This window comes from Ochotona princeps, chromosome 12 (genome assembly GCF_030435755.1).
Source record: "Ochotona princeps isolate mOchPri1 chromosome 12, mOchPri1.hap1, whole genome shotgun sequence".
Lineage (NCBI taxonomy): Eukaryota > Metazoa > Chordata > Mammalia > Lagomorpha > Ochotonidae > Ochotona > Ochotona princeps.
In genome coordinates, this window is record NC_080843.1 from 54,645,567 (window position 1) to 54,670,968 (window position 25,402).

At 43.4% G+C, this 25,402-nt stretch overlaps 1 protein-coding gene across 1 annotated transcript in view; it reads left to right on the top strand.

The window, feature by feature from the left end:
• The window catches only part of SMAD9 (SMAD family member 9), a 28,053-nt gene extending 12,658 nt beyond the window's left edge, over positions 1–15,395 (top strand). The window contains exons 4-5 of the mRNA XM_004577527.2: positions 9,734–9,990; positions 15,024–15,395. Of these exons, the coding sequence (XP_004577584.1) occupies positions 9,734–9,990; positions 15,024–15,167 (401 nt within the window). The 3' untranslated portion in view covers positions 15,168–15,395. The remainder of the gene's footprint in view (positions 1–9,733; positions 9,991–15,023) is intronic.
• The last annotated feature ends 10,007 nt before the right edge of the window (positions 15,396–25,402 follow it).

A 25,402-nucleotide genomic window follows, 5' to 3' on the forward strand; every position in this document is an offset into this window, starting at 1 on the left:
AGAGTCTGGAACACTGAGTTGTAATGTAGAATCTCCCCATCTTCTTTCTTGAAAGCTGGGCAAGCCACTTGAAGTCTTTTCAGTGATGTACTAAATAACACCAAAGATGATGGCAATGATGGTAATAGGTAGCCCCATTGATTCCCTAAGATATGTAAGGCCCCCCAGCATGCACTTGCACATGTTATTTCTAATCCTTTTGTTACGCTCACTCTACAGACCAGACAACTGAAGCTGAGAGAGTGCAGTAGCTTACCTGTGGTCACTCAAGTGAAACCGGGGCTTCACACCCATGGCTCCGTGTCAGACCCAGTCACTCCCCTCTCCTGCAGGGTCCAGAACCTCCTGCCTTTTTTTCCTTGGCAGCCTTTCTGGTGCCTTGTGTGCAGAGTTAAATCAATATGGGAGGAAGGTACGCATGCTACATCATCAAAGATAAAACAGTTGAAAGAAGAGGCTGCTGACATGTACAGTGCTGAAATTTGACAATAATTTAAAGCTGGACATTAAAGTTTGTGTTTTTCTTACACAAGTGTCATGCTAGAAGCATAGTATTGTTGTGAGAGTTGCACAGAGCTGCTGGCACCTCCAGGAGAGTTTTCCAACAGCCACCAGCACGCCACCAGCGTGCAATACTGATGTGAGGGTGCAAGGAACAAAGCGAAGGGGCACTTCCTACCGACTGGCGAGTAGCATCCTAGCCTAGAAATGTGGAGGAAAAATGCCTGCTTGCTTTTACAGGCTGGCTTTCAAGAAGTCCTCATTTTCCAAATAGAGAAAGCACAGCTTTGATTCAACTGCAGGAACGTAGGCCTTGAAGGTGGGACTGTGTTTCCTAGAAGTCTGTGACTTAATAAAGTCATCATCAGTGCTGCCGTGTTTTCTGAGCACCTGTGATACCTGGTGTAGCTTAGTTTGCATCTGTGAACTCTCCCCATGGGCTGGTCCTGGGAATTGGGTAGATGACATCTAAGCAGGCCAGGCTGATTTCTCTTTGCAAGTGTAGAAAGGTTGTGCTTTTCTGACTGATGTCTGTTCTTCTCTTCATGGGAAAAGAAGGTAAATAATTTTGATAATGCCTGAGACATTAACCCCACATATAGAACTTAGATGGAAGCAAATCAAGACTGAATAAAGTTGTTTGTTTTTTTTTTTAAAGATTTATTATTATTGGAAGCCAGATATACCGAGAGGAGGAGAGACAGAGAGGAAGATCTTCCGTCCGATGGTTCAATCACCAAGTGAGCCGCAACGGGCCGGTATGCGTCGATCCGATGCCGGGAACCAGGAACCTCTTCTGGGTCTCCCACACGGTGCAGGGTCCCAAAGCCTTGGGCTGTCCTCGACTGCTTTCCCAGGCCACAAGCAGGGAGCTGGATGGGAAGTGAGCTGCCAGGATTAGAACCGGCGCCCATATGGGATCCCGGCGCGTTCAAGGCGAGGACTTTTAGCCGCTAGGCCATGCCGCCGGGCCCAAATAAAGTTGTTTTTACAATTACTTTTTCACCTTTTTTGTGACTCTTTGTTTGCATGTCTCATGTCTTGTGGAATGCTAGCACTTCTTGCGGTTTTATGGAAGGGCTTGTCTCGATGCCAGGGTTTGGCTTCTCAGTGCCCTCCTAGGGGCGTGTGCACCTGCAGCTGTTTTGTGGATCACTTCCTTTCCCGAGGGATTCGGTTTCCCTTTTTCACACATCCCTTCCATTCTGCCTTTTATCATCTGTAAGGTTTTCCCTCTTTAAATAAGTGAACCCTAGAAAGTTTGCCAACAGAGGATGTCGTGCTATGTCAGACATTAAGCTGAATCTGGCAAAATACTTAGTAGCACACGATTTACTAAATGAAAACAGAATGCTTACACATATCCTACTGAGTGTGACGCTGGTTTTTCTTGACGTGCACACAGCAAGTGGAAAGATACATGACAGATGCTAGCTCTGGTTGCTTCTGGGCTGTGGATTTGTGGCTGATTTTTCAGTGTCTATTAGTGTTCTGGAGAGGACCTTCTTGTCCATGTGAGGATAGTTTGCTCCACTGTCACTGCCCCTAAGACTGTGCTGGACTAGAGACGAGCGCACGTGTTAACACACAGTGCTGTGGAGAGCTGCTGGGGCCAGGGCCGACTGAGTAAAAACTTAGGGTTAAGGCTGAGAGGAGCCAGGTTGGATCAGAGAATAAGCTGTGTTCTGATGAAGAAATCCCATGAGCAAAGAAAAGGAAGTCAGCAAGTGTAGAATTAATGCTGTGTGCTGGCTGAGATCTTGGTTGACTCAAGAACTTCTAAAAAAAAAAAAAGATTTGGTTATTTTTTATTCGAAAAAGGTGGTTTACAAAGAGGAGAGGCAGATATTCCATCTGCTGGTTCACTTTCCCAATGGTCACAGTAGCCGGAGATGATCCGATTTGAAGCCGGGATCCAGGAGCTGCTTCTGGGTCTCCCACGCGGGTGCAGGGTCCCAAGGCTTTGGGCCTCCCTTGACTGTTTTCCCAGGCCACAAGCAGGGAGGTGGATGGGAAGTGGAGCAGCTGGGACTAAAAGCAGAACCGAAATGGGGTGCCGGTGTTTGCAAGTGTATGATTAGCCTGTTGAACCACTACATCAGCCCCTCAGGGATATTTTTTTGAGGGGATAATTTTTCTTAGTATCTGTTTGGGGGAACATTGATAAGGGAAAGGCACACCCAGGCAGAAGGGCCAGGTGTGTACCTGACAGTGATGGGACATTTAGCATGATACATTTGGTCCCAAACTGCTTCTTCAACATATATTCCAGAAGGAATAATTAGCCCTCAAGTAGAAATTGGAGGAATCAACCTTCCTGCCTATCCAGAGGTAGCTGTCTGAAGTAGGGAAAGGTATCCCTTCCTCGAGTGAAATTACCGCCACCTGCTGGAAGGTATTGTAATAATTGTAGAAACCTTGGAGAACAGTGAGATGAACCCTGGACTTGGGCAGGGTTTCTGTCCTCTGACCCAGGCTCTCATGTCGAGTCTGGCAAAAGACACTTTCATGCTGTTACATGTTGATCATACATTAGCACATGCTTCATGGTGGAAAATTCCAAACACACAGAGGTGCAGAGTAACATAACAAGTCTTCGTGTCTGTGTTGTGATGTCAGGAGTGATTCACCTGCTGCGTTGTGCCTTTTCGTCTTTCCAGCTTCAATGTGTTTGCAAATCTCAGACTTCTCTGTCTGCCCAAGTGTACCAAGCGTTCTTAAATACCATTACTATATCCAGAAATGCGTACTTATTTTTTTTTAAAGTTCTATTTTCATTTTATTTGGAAGGCAGAGAGAGAGAGAGAGAGGGAGAGAGAGAATGACAAAAAGACAGAGATTATTTTTCTACCTGCTGATTCATTTCCTCAAATGTCCTGAACAGCTACAGCTAGACCAGACCAAAGCCAGGAGCCCAAAACTCAGTCAAGATCGCTCCCCATGTGGGTAGCAGACAGTCAGCCATTTCAGCCATGGTCTGCCACTTCCCAGCATGCATGTTAGCAGGAAAGCAGCAGAGCCCCAACTTGAACCCAGGTATGGAGTGGTGTCCTAATCACTGTGCCCACTCCCTGCCCCAAATGAGTGTGTGTGTGTGTGTGTGTGTGTGTGTGTGTTTTAAAGCTCTGGATGTCTCCGATAATCAGCCAGATTTTGAAATAGCAGGGCAGAAGAGAAGGCAGCGGAGACAAGAAAGAGATCAATACAAGCCTGAGAGAAGATATTGAGCTCTGCTGCTAAGGATGAGCTTTTTATTTTCCTAAGGAGAGTGGAGGGGCAGCAGAGGCTCTGAGCAAGCAGGGATACAGTGACATCTGCGTTATGTGGTTGTAGTTCCCAGGAGCTCTGCACATTGCTCGCAGTTAGGCACACCCAGTTCCTCCTCTGACTGTGAGTAGATTCCGGAGCACGGGAGCGCTCTCAGCAGCCTTAACGCAAGAGGACCCCGGAGACCAAAATCCCACCAGCCTGCCTCAGACCCCCCCAACTTTCCAACTTCATTTAAAAGTGGATTGGTGGGAGGGAGGGTAGCACTGTGGCTCAGCATGTAAAGCCATGTCCTGCGACACTGCCCTCCTCGTGTCAGAGCCCCTGTTGGACACCTCGCTGCTTCTGATCCAGCTCCCTGGTAACATTCCTAGGTAAGTGGCGATGGCTCAAGTACTGGGCCCCTTCCACCCACATGGGAGACCTGGAATTGAGTCCCAGACCTCTGGCTTTACCCTGATCCAGCACTGGTCTTGGGGCCATTTGGGAAGTGAACAATTGGATGGAGGTTCTGTCTGTCTCCCTCATCCTTGCCTTCCTCCTTCCCGCTCTCTCTCTGTCCTTCGCCTTTCACAGAGGAAGACACTGTGAGAGTGCAGTTAGGGATATGGGCAGACCTTGCCTGAGGGCCACACTGCCCGGGTCAGTGTGCCACTTCTGGAAGTATCTTCTCTGGGGGCGTTTATCTCCATTTCCAAGAGCTGTGAGAAGCTAGAGCCTTAGTAACTGTGTTTTCCACTTATTTATCTCAAGCTTCTCAATGACTATCGTTAGTATTTTTCTGTCATATATTATTACAGCCATAGATTTGATATCGCTGCCAAGCATTTTCCTGAAGACCTGTCATCGAGCAAGCTGTAGTATCATCTGCATCTGTTTGTTTTTCCTGTTGCATTGTGAAGTAATGTTAGACAAAACAGCCTGCAGGGACGCGTGGTTCTAAAGTCCTGATAAAAGTACAGAGAGAGTGCTGATATTCTGGGATAAAGAATCTTGTGGAACTCTCCTCTGAAGACATTTGCTAGTGAAAGATCTGGCCCTTCCCGTTCCAGGGACTGTTCTGTAAACACAGCTCAACTGTCTATACCCAGGGGTTCCGCAGAGGTGTGGCCGACTCAGTCAGCCTGGGCTTTGCCCTAGGGGCTTGACCAGACCTGCGAACTGTGGGGCCTCACCCCGGATTAGGAAGGAAAGATCTGCTTTCATAAGCCCTGTAGATGGTGCTGGTGCAAGCTAAAGTTGGAGAACTGCTGTTCTACTTTGCGGCAGTCTACCTGCTACAAGCGGTTTAACCCACAGTCTGGGCTTGCCAGCTTGCTGCAAGTGCAACAGTTTTCCTAGAGGTCTCCTCCTCTGGTGCTACTGTCTGTGGCCACACCTGGGACCTGGGCTGCCTGCCTACGGCTCCTCTGCTCGGCTCAGCTCCCTCCTGACTCAGGATGCTGAACTGCTGCCTACCTGCCCTGTTCTTTTTTTTTTTTTTTAATTTATTTATTATTTTTAATTCATTAATTACATTGTATTATGTGACACAGTTTCATAGGTACTTGGGTTCTCCCCACCCCTCCCCAAACCCTCCCACCATGGTGGATTCCTCCACCTTGTTGCATTACCACAGTTCAAGTTCAGTTGAGATTCCCTCATTGCAAGCATATACCAAACATAGAGTCCAGCATCTTATTGTCCAGTCAAGTTCAACGGCTTCTTAGCTATACCCTTTCTGGTCTGAAGACAGAGCCAGCAGAGTATCATCCCAGTCAATTGAAAGCTCCAACATACCATCAGCAAAAATTTACATCATTATGGAATTAATTGACATAGTAATGAGTAACCACTATGTTAAAAGTAAATACGAGTTCTTAACCACCTTCTGTGACCACCTCATTGACATTTCAATTTTAGTTTATACACAACATATAACCTACATAACATAACATGTTATACATAACATCATATCATCTTAAATTAAGGCAAACATCTGGTATTTAACCTTTTGGGATTGGCTCATTTCCCTTAGCATTATGGTTTCCAGTTTGGCCCATTTGGCCACAAAGAACTGCATTTTGTGTTTTTTAGTAGCTGAGTAGTATTCCATGGAGTAGATGAACCATAGCTTTCTTATCCAATCCTCTGTTGATGGGCATTTTGGTTGCTTCCATATTTTTGCAATTACTGATTGTGCTGCTATGAACATAGGAGTGCATGTTGGTTTCTCATAAAACAAATGTTCTGGATATATTCCTAGGAGTGCTATTGCTGGATCATACAGTATGTTGAATTTGAGTTGTTCGAATATTCTCCATACTGATTTCCATAGAGGCTGTACCAACCTGCAGCCCCACCAGCAGTGGAGTAGGGTTCCCTTTCCCCGCAACCTCGCCAGCAAGTGTTGTTGGTGCTTTTATTCATGTGGGCCAGTCTTACTGGCATCAGGTGGTACCTCATTGATGTTTTAATTTGGATTTCCCTTATTGCCAGGGAACTTGAGCAGTTTTTCATATGTTTATTTGCCATTTGGGTTTGTTCCTTTGTGAAGTGTTTGCCCATTTCCCGTGCCCATTTCTTGAGTGGCTTGTTTGTTTTGACATTTTGGTTGTTTTGTAGCTCTTTGTATATTCTGGAGATTAGCCCTCTATCACCTATGTCGTGTGCGAAGATCTTCTTCCATTCTGTGGGTTGCCTTTTTACTTCGTTGATTGTTTCTCTAGCTGTACAGAAGCTTCTTAGTTTGATGAGGTCCCAATTGTTTATTTTGGTCTTGATTTCTACTGCATTTGGAGTCTTTTTTAGGAAGTGAGGGCCTACCCCTAAGTGTTGCAGTGTGTTTCCAACATTTTCTTCCAAAAGTTTGAAGGTTTCTGGATGTAGGTTTAGATCTGTTATCCATTTAGATCTGATCTTAGTGTATGGTGAGAGATGTGGGTCTATCTTTTTGTTTCTGCAGGCTATTAACCAGTTGTCCCAACAGCATTTATTGAACAGACCTTCCCATTTGCCTGGATTGTCGTTTGTCTTTTTGTCAAAGATTATTTGGCTGTATCTGTGTGGGTTTCCTTCTGGTGTTTCTATTCTGCTCCATTGATCTTCCTCTCTATCTTTGTGCCAGTACCAGGCTGTTTTGATAACCACTGCCCTATAGTATGTCCAGAGGTCCGGAACTGTGATTCCCCCTGCTAACTTCCTGTTCTTCAGGATGGTTCTAGCTATCCGTGGTTTTTTGTGTTTCCAGATGAACCTTTGGATCATTGTTTCCACTTCCATGAAGAATGTTTTGGGCAATTTAATTGGGATTGAGTTGAATGTATATATTGCTTTTGTACCTGCCCTGTTCTTATAGCTTGGCTGACTTGGACTGCGGTTGCAGATAACACCATAACAGGATTGCAAATCATCCCCTAAATAAAGAGCGGAGTCAGATAACAAGTCTGTTCTACATAATAGGTGCTGGAAAGGTAATGGATTTGAAGGTCATTATGACACATTCAAATATAAGTCAAATATGAGAGTACTTTGGAAAGTTTGGGAAAAAATGAAATTTAGAGTGTCAGTCTATTTTGATGGCGATTTAAAAAAAATGTCCATGAATAGTTCTTTCATCATGCACATTTTTCCAGTTTATAAAAATATATTTTTCATGGCAAAAAAAATTTGTAGCAAATTAAAGCTATCCTTTTAATTCCATTTTTCTGTAGTGTCTCAAGGCTGTTGTGGGGATTGGGACATCCCTGGCTGGGTTTAAAGAGACACAGTTCTTGTCCTCAGGGGATGTTCTCAGTTCTCCAGGGGCTTGGCTGAGGAGTCCCAGGGGGCAGAGCTGTGGCTACAAGTGCGCAAGGTGTTGTCTCCAGGAAGAGGTCGTAGTATCTGGTGCGTGTGAGGCTCAGCTGCATGATGAGTGTACACGCCAAGCCTTCTGCCAAGGTGAATTGGCACAGGTAGTTTTGGGGTTTGGGTGACGCAAAGTGATTTTGGGGTTGGCAGTCCTTAGCACCTCCTGCTCGCTAGCTACCCGACTTATCAGAAGTGCTCCCCCTACCCCGCTGGGCTCAGTGTTACCATGTAGCCATTTAACACTGTGATGGTGGTGTCCCATAGGAGCACATCTTCCAGTCCAGGCTGCTCTACTTGTGATCCAGTTCCCTATTAATGTCCTGAGAAAACTGAAAGATGGCTCAAGTACTTGGGTCCCTGCCACCCACATGGATGACAAAGATGGACTTCCAAGCTCCAGGCTTCAGCCTGACCTGACCCAAGCTGCAGCCAGTTGGGGTATAAACCAGTGGATGGAGGATCTGCCTCTCCCTCTGTCCTTCCCTCTCGCCTTCTCTTCCTGCTCCTTCTCGAACCCTGCCTTTTCAATAAATCTTTTTTTGTTGTTTCTTTAAAGAAATACCTTCTACCTACCAAACCCTTATTTTGACGCTTCTTTTTCTGCTTCTGGAGAGTATATGATGTAAGATTAGACGGGAAAGGGAGAGCAGGGCTGAGAGAGGAGGGAGGGGACGCCGGCCAGTGCAGGCGGTGGCAGGGGAACTTTGCCCTGAGGATGGAAGCTGCAGTTCTGCTGAACATTGTCCTGTTCCTACAGCAAGAAGACTGTGGCTGCAAATACAGGCAACTACAGGCAAGGCAGTCCCGTGTAATGCAGAATCGCCTGAAGCGCTGTGTAGCCCCTGTCTGATTCTGGGCAGCTTTAGCAGAATGTTTTCTAGATTCAGAGCAATGCACAGTTGGGTCTGAGGAGCCAGGGAAGTCTGTATTTCTGTTCTTTAAAAGTTTTTCTTAATTTCCACTGGAAGAAATCCAAAATAGAAGTATATTCTGAATCATTTATATGAACATCCCTAACTGTGTGAGGCTTGAACTTATGATTGTGTTTATTATAAATAATTGTAACTGTTTATCGAGTGCTCGAGGTTCCTTTGCCTCCTTCAGAATTGTTCTGGTACTTAGAGCGTCTTCATTCTGTCTAACCCTGTTTTGCTTGCTATAAATTTATGTTGAATCTCAGACCCGTGTTTCTAGAGGGAAGTGATTGACTAAAATTTTGCTTGGAGTGAAGTTAGCATGAACAACAGTCCCAGAATGTTTGCTTTGAACTTTAAATACAAGAATATAATTGATTTAAAATGATGCATAAGCTATATTTTGCATGTAAGGTTTTGGATTGCTGAATCTGAGAATGTGGTAGGAATTTCACTGCTCCTAAGTGAAAAACAGACATCATTTACATAATTTATAATAGTGGGTGATAAACTTTCAAATGAAATAGGTCTCTGAGATATTAAGAGAAATGGATTTGAAACTTTTGAGAATCAATACTTAAATTTTTGTTTCCTTTGAAGTGGGTGTAATATATGCTGTTAAGTAACCTTTTCATGATGTTTATTGTGTGCAGTCATAGTTTTTAATTAAAAATGATTACTTAATTTCTTTTGTATTTATCAAACTTAATTTTTTAGTGCTTGCTTATTTTTCATTTTTAAATTTATTCATTTTGTTTAAAGACAGACAGAGAAACTTCTATCCGTTTGTTCACTCCTCAGTGGTCTCAATAGCCAGGATTGGGTCAGGTTGAAACTAGAATCCCAGAACTCACCCCTGGTCTCCCATGCAGATGGTGGGGACCCAGTTGCTTGAGCCGTCATCTGGTACCTCCCAGGGTGCTGGGTCGTAAGTAGAGCAGCCAGGCTATGTACCAAACACTCTGATGCCGGCATGCCAAGCAGTGACTTAACTAACTATGCCAAAAGCCTGCCCCTGAAACCTTATTTTCAAAGAACGAGTAATCATGATATTGAGAGTTGATGAGAAGAATAGTGTATGAGAGCCTTAGTTGTTGGACTGAGCATTAATATGGGTTGCATTCCGGGTTGAATGGACTCTGGATCACATGTCTTCCTCGTCTCGGAGTGGTAAGTGGTGTGAAACGGTGTGTGCAGGACCGCTGTTCTTGCTTCTGCAGGTGTGCACTTGTACTACGTCGGGGGAGAGGTATACGCAGAGTGCGTGAGTGACAGCAGCATCTTTGTGCAGAGCCGAAACTGCAACTACCAGCACGGCTTCCACCCGGCCACTGTCTGCAAGATCCCCAGCGGGTGCAGCCTCAAGGTCTTCAACAACCAGCTCTTTGCTCAGCTGCTTGCCCAGTCGGTTCACCATGGCTTTGAGGTTGTTTATGAGCTAACAAAGATGTGTACCATCCGGATGAGCTTCGTGAAGGTAAGGAAAGAGCATTGCTTGGGTGACAAGTGGCAGTTCTACAGCCATTTCAGGAAGAGAACAGTCTTCTCTAGCATTCTATGAATGGTGTTCAGGGTGAGCATCTCTGTGAGTGGGAACTGTCTTGCTACGCAATTATAGGAAATTTCTTATTTTCCAGAATACCATCAATGGAGAAAACAAGAGCCAAGGTAATTGTTTCTAATGCAGAAGGTAAAGACAATAGTATTTTTATAAGACTAACTGCTATGGAGATTTTGTCATGTTGAGTCATCTCAGTAAACACTGAGGACTTTACATCAATTCAATAAAATATTCACCTTCATCTTAGGGAGCCTGCAGGCAAATGGAGGGGATGTAGCGAAGGTACAAAACAGACAGAAACTGGCTGCAATACAAAACATTGCAAATGAAGTACTATTAAAAATGCACAGAAGCATTAGAGTATGTGTGCTTAATTCTAAGAAACTAGTATGAGATTGACTCAAAAGTTCACAGGACTGGAATTAAAACAAGTTTATTTTGGTGCAAAAAATGTTGAAATCTATGCACAGTTTTTTTTAAACACATGCATTTTCATGTACTTGTTGAAGACCTTTCAAATGCATGAACTTCCGGGTTTTTTTTTAGGAAAAAATAAACTTAAAAAAACTTACATTTTTTAAAGCTTTGTTCTATTTTTATTGGAAAGGCAGATATACAGAGAGACAGAAAGATCTGCCGTCTGCTCGTTCACTCCCCAAGTGACAGCAATGGTTGGAACTGAGCTGATCTGGAGCCAGGAGCCTCTTCCAGGTCTCCCATGCGGGTGCAGGGTCCCAAAGCTTTGGGCCGTCCTCGACTGCTTTCCCAGGTGACAAGCAGGGAGCTGGATGGGAAGTGGAGCAGCCAGAACATGAACTGGTGCCTTTATGGGATCCTGGTGCATGCAAGGGGAGGATTTAACCACTGAGCCATCGTGCCAGGACCTAAAATTTATCTTTTAATTTCATTTTCCATGAGCCCCCTGTTTTTTTAGAGTACCCTGGTATCTGTTCTGTTTTTCTGAATATTTGTTATATTTCTCAAATTAGATCTTCCTAAGGCAGGTACGAAGGTTCAGAACCCCAGGCTTCTGCCCACTGAATCTGATAGGCTCAGTTTCATCCTTTGCTGGTTCATCTGTTGTGCCCACTTGCGAATCACTCAAGTTTCATAGAATCTGAGCTTGTTGATCAAGCTGCCTGGGTATCTGGGATAGACTGTTTGCACTGAAATGCACCATCTCAGTAACTGGTACGGACTTGTGCTATGTTTTTTCACAGTAGATTTCATTAACACTTTAAAATTGCCATCATCAATGTCTTGTTTTTCTATACTCAAATTAATATTTTTATTCTATCCATTTTAGCAGTTATTTTTAAAAGAAGACTCAAGAAAGATACGGTTTCCAATTTAAAAAACATGCTGCTTGAAACAGTTTTTCTTTCATGATGACAAAAAAATAGCAGCTTTATTCAACTGCATCGCTTTGGATTTTTGGTTTGTTTGTTTTACATTGTAAAGCAGTTAACAAACCCCTGGAAATCTTTTCAAATGTTCTGCTGCCTTTCAGCCAGCAGAGGGCGTTAAATTGCTATTGGTGAATATCACTTGAATCCTACAGTTATTTATTTTTATATTTGCCTTTTTCATATTAGAATGAAATACTGGTGTCTCATAGGCGACAGTGTCACTATAAAAGCTTGCATAGAAGTCTTGTTTTCCCAGTGCCAATTATATATATATATAATATATATATATTATATATAATATATATTTAATGTATTTTAAAATATATATCTAAATATGCAACATTTAAATCTATATAGTCACACAATTCACAGAAAGCAAACCACTGTTACTCATATAGCAAGGACCTTTAAAAAAAAACAGTGGTTGCTCCTGGAGGTGAGGTGATAGGCCAGATCGCCTGGAAGGCCTCTCATCTCTCATCTTTACTGCTGAGGCTCTTTTATTTGGGCAGCCAGCAACCCTTCATTGAGAACCCCTCATGCTGTACCAGCCCACGTGCTGTTGTTAGGTGCTGAGACGAGTCAGTGATGACCCACCCATATCTGCCCTCCCAGAAGTGTGCTAGCAGAGAAAGACAGGAAACAAACCACAGCCTTAGGAAAGCATTAAACTGGGCAGAAAACATGCAGGAGGGCAAGGCAGGGGGAGGCTGCCAGTCAGGGTGGGCTGCGTGGAAGAGGTGATGCTAGCAGAGACTTGAAGGAGAGGACAGGTGTGGTCAGAGGGATAGCTGGGCAACAGACAGTAGAAGTGGAGGAGGAGCCTGGGACTTTGGAGCCACAGGCGCTGGTGTGAGTGGGGACCAGAGAGGCCTCTGGGAACTGGGAGCCCCCGTGCGGAGCTTGACGTTACTGGAAGGTGGACAGTGAGCCCCCGCAGGCACTTGAGCGGAGGGTTTCCATGACCTGACTTGTGTGAAAAGGATCTCTCAGGTGCTGTGTGGAGAACATATGTTAAGCGGGCAAGGTAGGAAGTAAGGAGACCAGGTCCTCGGGTGAGATGATGGCTGCTCCCACAGGAAAGTTGGAGCAGAGGAAGGGGTTGAGGTAAGGTACAAGAAAAAGAGAAGGAATTAGAAAAGTGAAGCTATTGTCCTCAAATAGAAAAGATGTGGGTGGAGTGGGCTTGCGGGCTGGCGGTGAGCTGGGTTTTAATGCTGGGAACATCAGTGTATGTGTGTGCAGCCAGGTGGTGCTGCCGGGCCAGGCAGTTAGACGTGAGAGTCTGGGTTTAGAAAAGCCTGGCCTCAGAGGTCGATTCGAGAGTTGTCTGCATGCAGATTGACTTGGACTCTGCAAGTCTGTCTGAGCTCAGCAAGGATCCTGGATGAGGGTTTCTGAGACTCAGGCTCTGGGACAGGTCAGTATTAAACAGTGAGGGAGAGGAGAGAGACTAGCGGTGAAGTAGTAGGAGGCCCAGGAAGGCATGGTGCTTGAAGCCAGGAAAAGAAATGACTAAGCAACAGTAACGAAGGTGCGAGCCAATCACTAGTAACAATAGAAAGAGCTGTTTTGTTCTTTACAAGCAAAGTTTTGTGGTCATCTTGGTGGATTAAGTGCTGGCCAGAATTGGTTTGAGAGAAGGAGAGGAATTGAGACAGTCATTACGGGCAACTTTTGAAAGATTTTGCTAGAAAGCAGTTTGGGTTTTGAAGACACAAGGCAGTTCTGGGGGGGTGGTAGAGCTAAGTGATGTGTTTTATTTTTAGTTTTGTTACAAAAAAATTCTGACACATCAGGAGCCAGGGGTCAGGAGTGGTGGTGGGTGATGTGTTTTGAAGAAGGCAGATATTTCAGTAGGCTCATCTACAACAGAAGTCAAAAATGATGAGAGGGAATCCGGAGACTTGCTGAATGATGTCCCTGGGAAGCCAGGCGGGTCTCACGCAGAGGGGAATGGACCAGCTTACTTGGAAAAACGGAAGTGCGGCCAGAGAGGTTCTGAGTGTGAGTGCAGGTGCCTTGGGCATGCTCATTTCTCATTGCTTTTTTTTTTTTTTGTCTTTCAGTAAAATAAGACCATCAGTTGCAGATGTGGGAAGGGAGGGATGGAGAAAGAAGCTGGAGTGAAGGTGAAGCAGTTAAGAGAAAGGACAAGTGGGAGTGAAGGGACCCATGTGTGTGATTATACTGCCACCTGGTGCCAAAGGCTCACATGTAATTTGTGGTCAGAAATGTAAAAGGTGTGACCAGGCAACCTGGTTGATTGAAGTCCAGTTTTTCTTTTTTCTAAAGATTTATTGCTTCTATTTGAAAGGTAGATTAACAGAGGGGAGGAGAGAAAGATCTTCCATCTGCTGGTTTACTCTCCATATGGCCAGAATGGCCAAAGCTGAGCAGATCCAAAGCCAGGAGCCAGGAGCCACCTCTGCGTCTCTCACATGGGTGCAGGGTCTCCAGGCTTTGGGCCGTCCTCGACCGCTTTTCTAGGCCACAAGCAGGGAGGTGGATGGGAAGGAGAACAGCTGGGACACGAACTGGTGCCCATAAGGGATCCTGGTACATGCAAGGGGAGGATTAGCTAATTGAGCCATTGCACCAGGCCCTGAGGTCCAGTTTAAAAAAAAAAAAAAAAACTATACAGAAAATCACTATTCCTAATAACAAAGTCAGTGTTTTTGGCTATTTCTGTTTTTTAAGAATAATTTATTTGTTATTTGAGGAGCAGAGAAGCCTCCCGTCTGCTAGTTTAATCGCCCAGATGCCCACCACAACCTAGGACTGAAGCCAAGAACTCAATCCAGGTTTCTCAGGAGGGAGATTTGAACCCAACTACTTGAGGGTGCTGTTAGCAGGAAGCTAAATTTGGGGGGGGGGGGGCAGAACCAGGGCTCCAGTCCCTGTGATGTGGAGTATGGGCATCCCAAACAACATCTTAACCACTCCACCAAACAGCTACCCTCTGCCTTCATGTCTTCAGTAACTTGCCAATGTAGAAGTTGAGAGAAACAACTTTTTTTTTCTGTCTGACGTCGAATGATGAGAAATGGGAATCTGCCAACTAAGCCCAAGTGGAGGGAGCAGGAGGAGTAAGCTTTGAAAATCAGCCCGGCAGAGTGCCCTGCAGGTGTGTCTTTACCACTTTCAGATCCGATAGCTAATCTGTAAGTGAGTAACTTTTGTGCAAAACACCATCTTCAGTAGAAGTGCAGTGGCCCTGAGGTCAGGTTCCGCCCCTGTGGGAGGGGCAGTGACTTCCAGAGTTTCCTAGAGATAGGCACCTCCCTGGAGCAGCTCTAGGCTGGGGTTTAAGCTGTGGACCAGAGGGAACACACAGGATTGGGTTTCCTCCTGGGTTTCTAATGGGTACGCACATTGCCCTGTTCTTACAGGAAGGTAGAACTCAGCTTATTCCCTCTCGGGCCTCAGGGGCCACCCGGGGGCATGGGCTGCAATGTCTCCCCCAGCTCGGCCTGGTGGTCTTGGGGACTGACCCTGGAGTCTGGCACAGTCACTCTTAGTGCTGTCCTTGCTTTTCAGGGTTGGGGAGCCGAGTATCACCGCCAGGATGTCACGAGCACCCCCTGCTGGATTGAGATCCATCTTCATGGGCCTCTGCAGTGGTTGGATAAAGTTCTGACTCAGATGGGCTCGCCACATAATCCCATTTCCTCAGTGTCTTAACAGTCATATCTTAAAACTCCATTTCCATAGGAGGGATGCTGTTGCGGTCAGTGGCTTGCGTGGTTTCAGATTTGCAACTCCTGGAAGTCTCTACATACATGTGTAAATATGTATAATGTACACTGTTCATTTTTTTATCACCATTTGTTTTGTGCTGTCTCATTAACTCAGTGCCAGCACACTGCAGTTAGCAAAGCAGACTTTTGTGGCTTGTGCTGTAAGCAGCAGCAGCAGCTTCTCTTGTAGGAGTAGACAGATGGAATTTGGAGGGTGCGGACAGAATCAAGGGCGCGCTGCACGGCCTGAGCAGAGACGTCATGGAAACTGTGTGTAAAGCAAAAATCAGGTTTCAGCAGCACGAGCACAAAAGCGTTTGGAGACAAAACAAAGCCGTCCAACCCGTATGGTTTCAGTGATCTCACTGTCAGTGCTGCCGGCCCTGGAAAATCAAACTTGTATTCTGAATTATGGGAGACAAGCTGTATAAACTTTGTTGTTGCAACTGAAATACATGGACTAGCCTGCTGATGGGCATGGTACTTGTTCAAATAGATTGCAGCTGTGGCTGGAAGAGAAATTGCAGCCTGAAGGATCCTGTTGCCCAGACTGCCATTGTGTGTGTGTGTGTGTGTGTGAAACTGAGTCAAATAAGGGGAAGTAAAGATGGCAGTAGCATGAAATGTGCCGTGCTCCCAGGTGACAGTGTAAGTCCAGGACTAGTCCAGGAGCCACCCAAGGAGACACCTGTGGCTTTCCACCTAGGAAATCAGGCTGCTGTTCTCCCAGCTGTTCATGCCAGACAATCCTTCAGCTCTGGGAGAGGGACTCTGAGTCCAGCGTAGAGGAGAAGCAGATAAAATAAAAGGGCTGGACCAAGGAACATACATTTATATTTGCCCACATTCCCACACTGGTGTCTCTGGGTCAGGGCACTCTTTGGGCCACACTTTCTTTCCTGTTGGTGAATATTAGCTATTTACAGATGTCAAAAATAGTGGTAAGATCATTAAGAAAGCCTACATTGTTAGATCAAATGTATGAGCTAATTAGAGTCGCTATTGATTAAAATATCAAGTGATCAAATCTGATATTCTCTTAACAGAAACTAAAGTTTCCTACTTGGAAATAATGTTTCAAGGGAAATGATAATCATTTCATAACCCTCTATAGTGTGGTGTGGAGAGAACAGTGGTACTTAATTATAGGCCATCCCTTAAAAATCGCCATGATATTAAAAGCCTGTCCTTGTTTTCCCTCAGGTGATAGAGGACATGTCTAGGTACTTTTGTATTATATTGGTATACTTACCATCTAGTAAACACTGCATAGCTTGGAAAAATATTTCACACCCTCTTCAAAAGGTTCATTTAAGATGCTGTTATGCTTGTAACAAACAGTACTTCCCTAATCCAAGAAGTTTCTTCACTTACACATTCTGTCTCAGCTCTTTGTAGCGTTAGTGCATATGGTAGTCATTTCTCAATAAACTACTCAAGGTAGAACTGATCATGTGAAAAAGATACACGAGTGAGCTGCTACTATCCCACCTCCCATCACCACTAGTGGTATTTAGTAGATGCCTTCATATATACAATAGAAAATTGTGTCTTGAAACCAAGTGACCCAGTTAGTGTTTAGAAAAGCCCCTAGTTTATCAGTTCACCAACTATGTATTGCACATTTCTGCCTGGTACATGCCACGTTAGGTCCTGTTGAGATAGCCCAGTCCTTGAGGGGCTGAGAGTTCTGCATAGCAACACCATTGTGTCTGAAACTTTAAAACAGAACAAAAGACATACTTTCTTTTTTTGCTTGAAAAATATAATTGACTTCTTAAATAATTCTATTTTGAAATGGTTATTTCCTTTCCCTTCTGACTGATCAGGAAATGGATTCCTTGGTTAAATGCTCCTTTTCTTCTGTATCTGAAAGTTGCTTTTACTTCTCCTTTCTTCTTCTTGTCCTCTTTTTTTATGATTACTCCCTGACTGTCCTTTTCTTGGAAAAATCGTTAATATGGTGAGTCTCAGATGAAGCCAGACCCATGGGAGAGCTTCAGGAACATGCAGTTTTAGCTCCAGGGATGAAATACAGCTTTCTGATTTCTCCACCCAGCCATCAGACTCACCTCCGGTCCTCCTGTACCTTTACAGAATTCACTGGAACTAGTGGCCTCTAAATATCATTAAACAACAGAACACCTAAACCCCTTGAATTTTCATGCGACCTTAAGGAATCTGGACAATATATGCCACTGTACCTAAATTAATTCTTCAAGAAATACATGATAAAATTGACACCCAGCATACCTCACTGAAAGCCTGTATTAGGAGAACTTTGAAATTCAGAGACTCTTGAATTGATGAGATGTGAACCTTCTGTGTGACTGTAACACAGTCACGTTTCTATCTTTTGCTATTTATTGCTAAAAGTTCTCAACAGTTGCAGCAGCATACTTGATTTCAGAATTTTAAATGTGGTTACTGAGCACTCATTCCTTAAAGGAGATGGTCCAAAAGAATGCACGTGTTCTTCTACAGCATAAACAGCAAAGTTGATTTGCTGAGGGTGCCACAGCCGAGGGTGCCACAGACAATAATTGTGAACTAGAGAAAAGCAACATTTTGATTGTTTGGAAGATCCAAGACATTGATCATGTGTTGTTCAAGCCAGTTTTTTTTCCTTTTCTTTTCTTTTCTTTTCTTTTCTTTTCTTTTTTTTTTTTTTTGTTTCATGTTAAGAAAATGAGATGTGAAACACTTGTTTGTGCTAGACGGTCTATTAATAGCTGCCGTGTTTGGAACCATGAAGATGTCACTCTGTAACATGTCTATTTTATATTTTGTTATTTTTTAAATACTCATGATAAATAAGGAAAAGTTGGCCAAGTACCTAGCATTTAGCATCTCCTTTAGTTGTCTTATAAGACTGGGAACACTTCCTACTTAAGTATCTGATTCTGGTTATAATAAGTTGGCTTCAGTTATCCTTCTGCTGCACTTACACTGTTATTCATTGTTTATGATAAAGAATACTGTACGTGTGTCTTTTAGCTCATTTTTTTGGACAAGTTTTGTGGAACTATATGGATACCTCTGTAACAGCAACCCATTAACTAAAGCATTTATAAATATCGCTTGTTAGACTTTAAGCTTCTGCTTAATGTTGGATGTGTCTGGAATATTTGGAATATTTACTCAAGAAATCAAGCAAAATGTAATATGCATTCCATTGTTTTTCTTTCCTTGTTAAGATTTAACAGCTCAACTGTAGGACAAGTTAGGTAATCCTTGTGTATGTTAAAATTAGTCCACATTAATAGCAAAGAAACAAAAAGGGAAAAATTCTATTTGAGTAAAGCAGTGTTTTGATTCAGATAACTTGCCTTGGTTATCCTTCAGATCCACAATACTGTTATTTGATTGTTTATAATAAAGAACACCGCACCTGACTGTCTTCTGGCTCCTTTTCTGACAAGCTTCTTAAAGGGATTTCCCGTGAATCTGTCTGCAGTTCCTTAACACCGTGCAGTCCATCCAGATTTGAAGGCAAGATTTTTTTAAAGTCCACCATGTTGCAGAGAAATGGGGTGGTGGTTTTGAACTAAACGTTTTTGAATAAGTGACTCAGTATGCAATCTTAAACCAGTTTTCAGTAACTTCAGAGAAGACAAATACAGATATGCCTCAACTTACGAAGCAGTCACATTCCCATAAAGCCATCATAAGTTCAGTGTTAGATATTGAAAATATGTATAATGACCTAACATCATGGCTTAATGACACAGTCTACTAGCCCAGGAAAAGATCAAAACCCACAGTACAATTTTTACTGAGTGCATGCTATTTGCTCACCTTTATAAATTTGAACAATTTCAAGTTGAACCACTATAAATCAAGGACCACCTGTACAATGCAGCTTTTTTCTAGATATTATCAAATTATTAAACTATTTTTAATGTTCAAAAAGAGTGAACACTTTTACTGTACATTTCTTTTATAAAAAGCTTTATGTTTATTTGAAATTCAGATTTACAGAGAGAAGGAGGGACAGAGGGGGAGAAGAGAGAGATCTTCAAACCATGGTTCACTCCCCAAATGGCCACAGTGGCCAGAGCTGGGCTGGTCTGAAGTCAGGAGGCCAAACTTTCCTCCAGGTGTGTCACATGGTCACAGGGGCCCAAGGACTTGGGCCATCTTTGACTCCTTTCCCAGACACATTAGCAGGGAGCTGGATCAGAAATGGAGCAGCCAGGAGTCAAATCAGCATTTATATGGGATGCCAACACTACAGGCCAGAGGGGTGCTGATCCCTATTGTACATTTCCACACATTGCTAAAATTTGAGTGTTATAAAGAAGCTAAAAGAAGACAAGTGGAGAAAAAACTAAGAAGACATCCATGATAAACATGAATACACTGAAAATGTAAATTCTCAGTTGCCTCCCTCCATTTAAATTTCATTCGACAGTGAACGTACAATCTTGCAATGGAGGGGAGAAAAATCTTGACGCTTATATGTTATTTGGCCTTTTCATTATATTCATCAGAATTTTGAAAAAATGTTAAGCAATGGATCCCTTGAAATAAATATTCTATGGAACTTAAAATATGAAAGAGAAGTTTCAAGCTATTGCTGTTCAGGTGCAGTTTAAACTTCAGTTTAAACTTACATTTCTGGAGAGTAGCGATTGCGTCTTGTCTCTAAATCTCATTCAGTTTTAAAGAGATGGTTCTGGAAAAACTGGCATTCATATGCAGAGGAGCATAATGACAGCTCCTCCCTCTATGTACAAAAACCAACTAAAAATGGATGGAAGACATAAAATAACACAGGAAACTCTGAAAGTTCCAGAGGAAAATGGGAGATGCTTCAGGAATCTAAATGGGCAGGGGTTGCCAAAAGACAAATAAACAAGCAAGATTTCATCAAAGTAAAGGGATTCTGCACATCAACCAACTGAAAAGGTAACTAAGGATTAGAGAAAAATGTTTCCAAGTTATACATTTGACAGAGGGCTAATAACCAGAAAGTGTAAGCTCAAACAATAGCAAAAAAGAAAAAAAACTCCACAAACAATTAAGGTGGGCAGCAGATTAAATAATTCACCAAAGGAAGACATAAAAGTGGCCAACAGGTGTGTAGAAAAAAAAAGTTTAGCATCAGGAATGCAAGTCAAAACTACAGTGAGATACTCCCTTTTTGCAGTTGTATTGACTGTTATCCAAAAGACCAAAGATAACAAGTGTTGATGAGGATAGGAAGAAAAATGAGCTCTTGTATTCTGCTGGTGGGAATATAAATTAGTCTAGTAATTATGGAACATGGCTTGGAGCTCTTCAAAAAACTAAAAACAGATCTGCCATGTGATCTATCCAAGGGAAGTGAAGTGCTAAAGAGATGCTGTACTCTCAAATACAACAGCACTGTTCACAATAGCCAAGAAGTGTCCAGCCACTAGTGAATGGTTAAAGCATATACGCAGTAGAATACTACTCAGTCATAAAAATAGATGAGTTTCACTCCCCAATTGGCCACAGTGGCTGAAGCTGAGCAGATCCAAAGCCAGGAGCCAGGGACTTCTGCCAGGTCTTCCTCATGGATGCAGGGTGCCGAAGACTTTAGGCATCCTACATTGCTTTCCCAGACCACAGGCAGGTTGCTATATTGGAAGTGGAACAGCTGGGACACAAACTAGTGCCCATATGGGATGCTGGTACTTGCAGGTGTAGGATTAGCCTATTGAGCCATCATGCAGACCCCCCCCCCCACACACACCACTTTTTTTTTCTAAGCACTGACTTTATTTTCAAATTTGAGTAAACAAAAACAGCAAGCGTAACAAACTCTGATGGTGCATCAAGTTAATAAAAAGAAACCAATCCTAAAATTTTTACCTCTCAGTGATCAGATGCTTCTATAGTTTACCTGTATCTGATAAAAATGTTAGATATGAACTCAGAGATGTTACATGGAGCAATTATAACAAAAATTATAATCACTTTGGCCTTTCTGCCAGAACTTATCTGCAATGTGTCCTTTGGAGATAATGCCTCTAAGCCATTTAGAAAGGAGAAAAACTCTTCAAGAATCATCAAAATTGATGTTTGAGCACAATTTTAAGAATTCCAAACATGGGTAAAGGGTTTTGCCAGTTTTGATGGCAGAGTACAGTTTAATCTGTTGTCCTTTTTATACCTTTAGTTCCCAAGCTAAACACAATAATCCTATCATACAACTCATTTGTTAATCCATTCGGTTTTCCTGGTAGAATTGTTTTAAGACAAGCTAAGAATAGCATGCCCTGTATGAATGTGGACAGTAAAATTTGTCTCAGTACAAATATTTATAGATATAGACAGTCTGTGACTCATGACTTGGCTCAAGACTTTATGACATTGTAATAGTAGGAAAGACATAGCATTCAGCAAAACTGTGCTTACAATACGATGGGGGTGCTAGTGACACATGACATGCTAGTGCTGTGCAGTCAGTTCTTCCCTGGGAAGCCAGGAAGCTGGGCAGCAGCAACGGCTTGGCTCCCAGTTCACACCACCACCATGAAGCAGACCATTGCACCAGCGTGTGCTGTACTGCTCATCTGGGAAGTTCACAAGATTAGGGTTTATGGTATTTTCTGCCTCCTACAAATTAATCAGATGTAGCCCTCTAGAAGGCTGGGGGTCATTCGTATGTTAAAATGATGGTACAATATTTATACCTGTTGAGGGGCAATATAGTTCACTTAAAATAAGTTTTCATATACCATAACTTGTTAAATTGTTCATTTTTGTATAAGGCAGTTTATGACATCATCAAGTACCACTAAAGGAGTTTGCAGACAGAAGTTGTCTAAGCAGACAGCAGCTGTTTCGCCTGGTCTGGAAATATGAAGCTTCATTTCGAAAGTTTACAGAAGCTCCTTCAACTTGTTGAGGGAAAAGAACTAGAAGTGGTAAAACGGAACGATGGACTGGTGTTATGCAAATAATTAATGACTGCTTAAATTGAAGGACAGATATAGGAGGAGGTGGGTCCTTGAAGGGTTAAGGTTCTGCATACTAAAATAACACACGGATAACAGACTCTTCAATCTACAGTTACAAAGCCAAGCACTAGTACTGATTAGTAGTTATTTGCACCATGAATACTACATGTTCTAACTTTGGGGAAATAAATACTTGATTGAAAGAATATGAAATCATCTCTCTTACATTCCATTGCAGTTAAGATAACATAAAACCTAGTTGACCCACTGGTTTTTCTTAGCTGAATTTTCTCTTTTTCACAAGAGAGGCAAGAGATTCTAAGTAGTGGCTGCTTAGAACCTGGTTAGACTCACTATCCCCTCCCCTTCCCAGGACTTGTATCCATTTATGACCAGTGCTGTAAAAATGTGCCACAGACTTGGTGATTTAAAATAACATTTTATTTTTCTGCTCGTGGAGTTCTGGAGGCCAGAAGTCCTAGATCAGTCTCCAGGGCCTCCTCTCAAGGTGCTGGCTCTGGTTGTTTCTCTCTGGAGGCCTTAGGGGAGGATCCGAACCATTGTTTATAGTGCCTGCATTTTGGAGTCATCTTTTTAAAATCTATTTTTATTGTAATGGCAGATTTACAGAAAGAAGAAGAGAGACAGAAAGATCTTTCATCTGCTGGTTCACTTCTCAAATGGCCACAATGGCCAAAGCTGAGCCAATCTGAAGCCAGAAATCAGGAGCCTCTTCCAGGTCCCCCATGCTGGTGCAGAGTCCCAAGGCTTTGGGCTGTCCTCTACTGCTTTCCCAGGCCATAAGCAGGGAGCTGGATGGGAAGTGCAGCAGCTGGAATGAGAACTGACACCCATATGAGATGTCAGCACTTGTAGGTGCAGAATTGCGCGATTTCACCACCTCATAGGCCTCTCTATCTTCTTGACTGGTGATGCTTTTCTTGAATCCCTCTATCATATCTACTTCCTCTTCCTTAGTCAAGTCTTCTTTTACCTCTCTCCTTAGAAGGTCATTGTGATGACCCAGGTAATTCAGGATAACCCAACACCCTTAATTTAATCACATCTACATCAAAGTTGATAGCTACCAACTGGAACCTTCTGTATCTGGCTGTCTTTGGAGAGCATTATTCAACTTACAATACAATTCTATTTGTCTTCCTCCCTGGTAACAGCCACTAGCTGTTGAAGTAAAACAAAGTATCACTGATTGCATCCATTACCTTAGCCTGAATTCTTATCAGGAATGGGCCATCCACCAAACCTGGATTTTTCAACTGTCTACGGCGTGATGGGTTGATTTCACTTCAGTGGCCTCCAAACGAACAACACATTCCAGGATTTGTGACCTTCCACGGAGAGTCTGGGCTAGCCATCTGACCTGGTTTGGCTCACAGGTATGATCAGTGTTTGCACAAGGGGGATTGTCTGCTTGGAGTGTCACTCTTGGCCTGAACTGCTAGAAAAAGTGACGTCTGTAGACAGAGGCTCTGGAGTAGGGACAGGCGAGCATCACGAAAGACCAGATGGTAAATGTTTTCAGCTTTGCAGGCCATGTGTTTTCTGCGATGGTCATGACCACTCGACTCTGCCACTGTAGTGCAATAGCAACCATAGATATTATGTAAGCAAATGAGTGGCTGTACGCCAGTAAAATTTTATGGACAATGAAATCTAATTTCATATAATTTTCACGTGTCACAGGATATTTCTTGAATTCTATTCAACTGTTTGAAATGCAAAAAAAAAAAAAAACCCTTCATTTTTCTCAGGGACTAATCATTTGAAAACTAGTACTCATAGCAGTACAAAAACTAACTGTGGCTTGAATTCAACCAAGGGTCCTTGTTGGTCACATCCTGCTCTGGAGGACGGGGAGGCCATTTGGAAGGTTCCAGTCACAGCTGTGATCCATCTGAATACAGCCTCACAGGACAAGCATGGCTGCCAGAAAGCCTCAGCTAAGCTCAGCCAACCCACCACACCATGGTGTATATCTGTGGCAGTGGCAGCAGGTGTGTGTGTGGCGGGGTGGAATCTGTGGCTTTGCTTAGGGGTGGTGCGCTACATAATTTGAATAGTAGTCATGGTCCTTATTTGGGTGTTTGGATTGCTGCTCCACCTTTGGATTTTTGCTCACCAGGAATGCTCAGGTAAAAGCTGCTTGTTGTAAAACATAGGCACACCTAGTTGAAAGCACCTACAGTTATCAATTTGGTTGCTACTTTGTTTCCAAGTAATTTCCTGGCTCAATTTGCTATGCCTGTACACTATTTAAGACATCTCTGCTTGAAACACATCCTTCTCCCAGATCACTTGGGCAGGCTTGCCATTTTGGTTGCTAGGAATGACCTGATCAATTTCTTCCTCCTCCTGTGTGAATGCTCAGGTGAGCTATTCTGTTCCCCAGCAAGGACACCGTGTGGTCAGTAAGGCAGCACTGGCCTCTGAGGACACGGCTGTTCCTGCCATTGCCACATTGGCACCATGACCACCGTGTCCCAGCATCTGCCTGCCAGCATGCAGCCAGAGACGTGCTTAAAAAGCACGCGGCTTTCCTGTCCAAAGTGGAGCCTGGGCATTGCTCTGTGTGTCTTCAGTGCGAGCTTTCCTCGCCCTTAGGAATGGATGACGATTGGCCTGGCCACACGCAACTGCCAACAAAGCAGGAAGTACGGTACAGGAAAGTGAGGCTGTACATGGACTTTATCCTCCATTTAAGGCTAGCAAGGGACTAGTGAACAAAGGGCAATCTTGGTACTTGGGGCTGGCAATAAAGAGGTGAAAAAGATATTGGTAATTTACCCTGTGGGCAACGGGAGAGAAAGTGAAAGGGCTCAGGTAATCAGAGAAAGAAACTTGACTTTTCTCAGACATGCATTTTCCTGGTCACAGGGGTGCACTTGTCAGCATGAGAAAGGCAGGATGCACACGACATGATGGATACTTTGGAAGGCCAGCTTTGCAAGTATAATAGGAGCTGGGAAGCAAGAGCTCAGCATTCTCTTGCCTTTAAAAGCAAACCCGAGATTCCATAACCAACAAACAACTCCAGATAATCTTAGAAAAATATTGGTCTCTAATACTCAGGTTCCTCCGTTTTCTGAAAGGATATAACGCTGTCACAAATCCCCTCACCAGCCCCCACAGCTTTCCGGAGATGACTTTAATCAGCATGATAGTCAAGTGCAAGTATGCATGGGTGGTTTAATAGGCTGTAATCATGTTACCATAATAAATGACAATA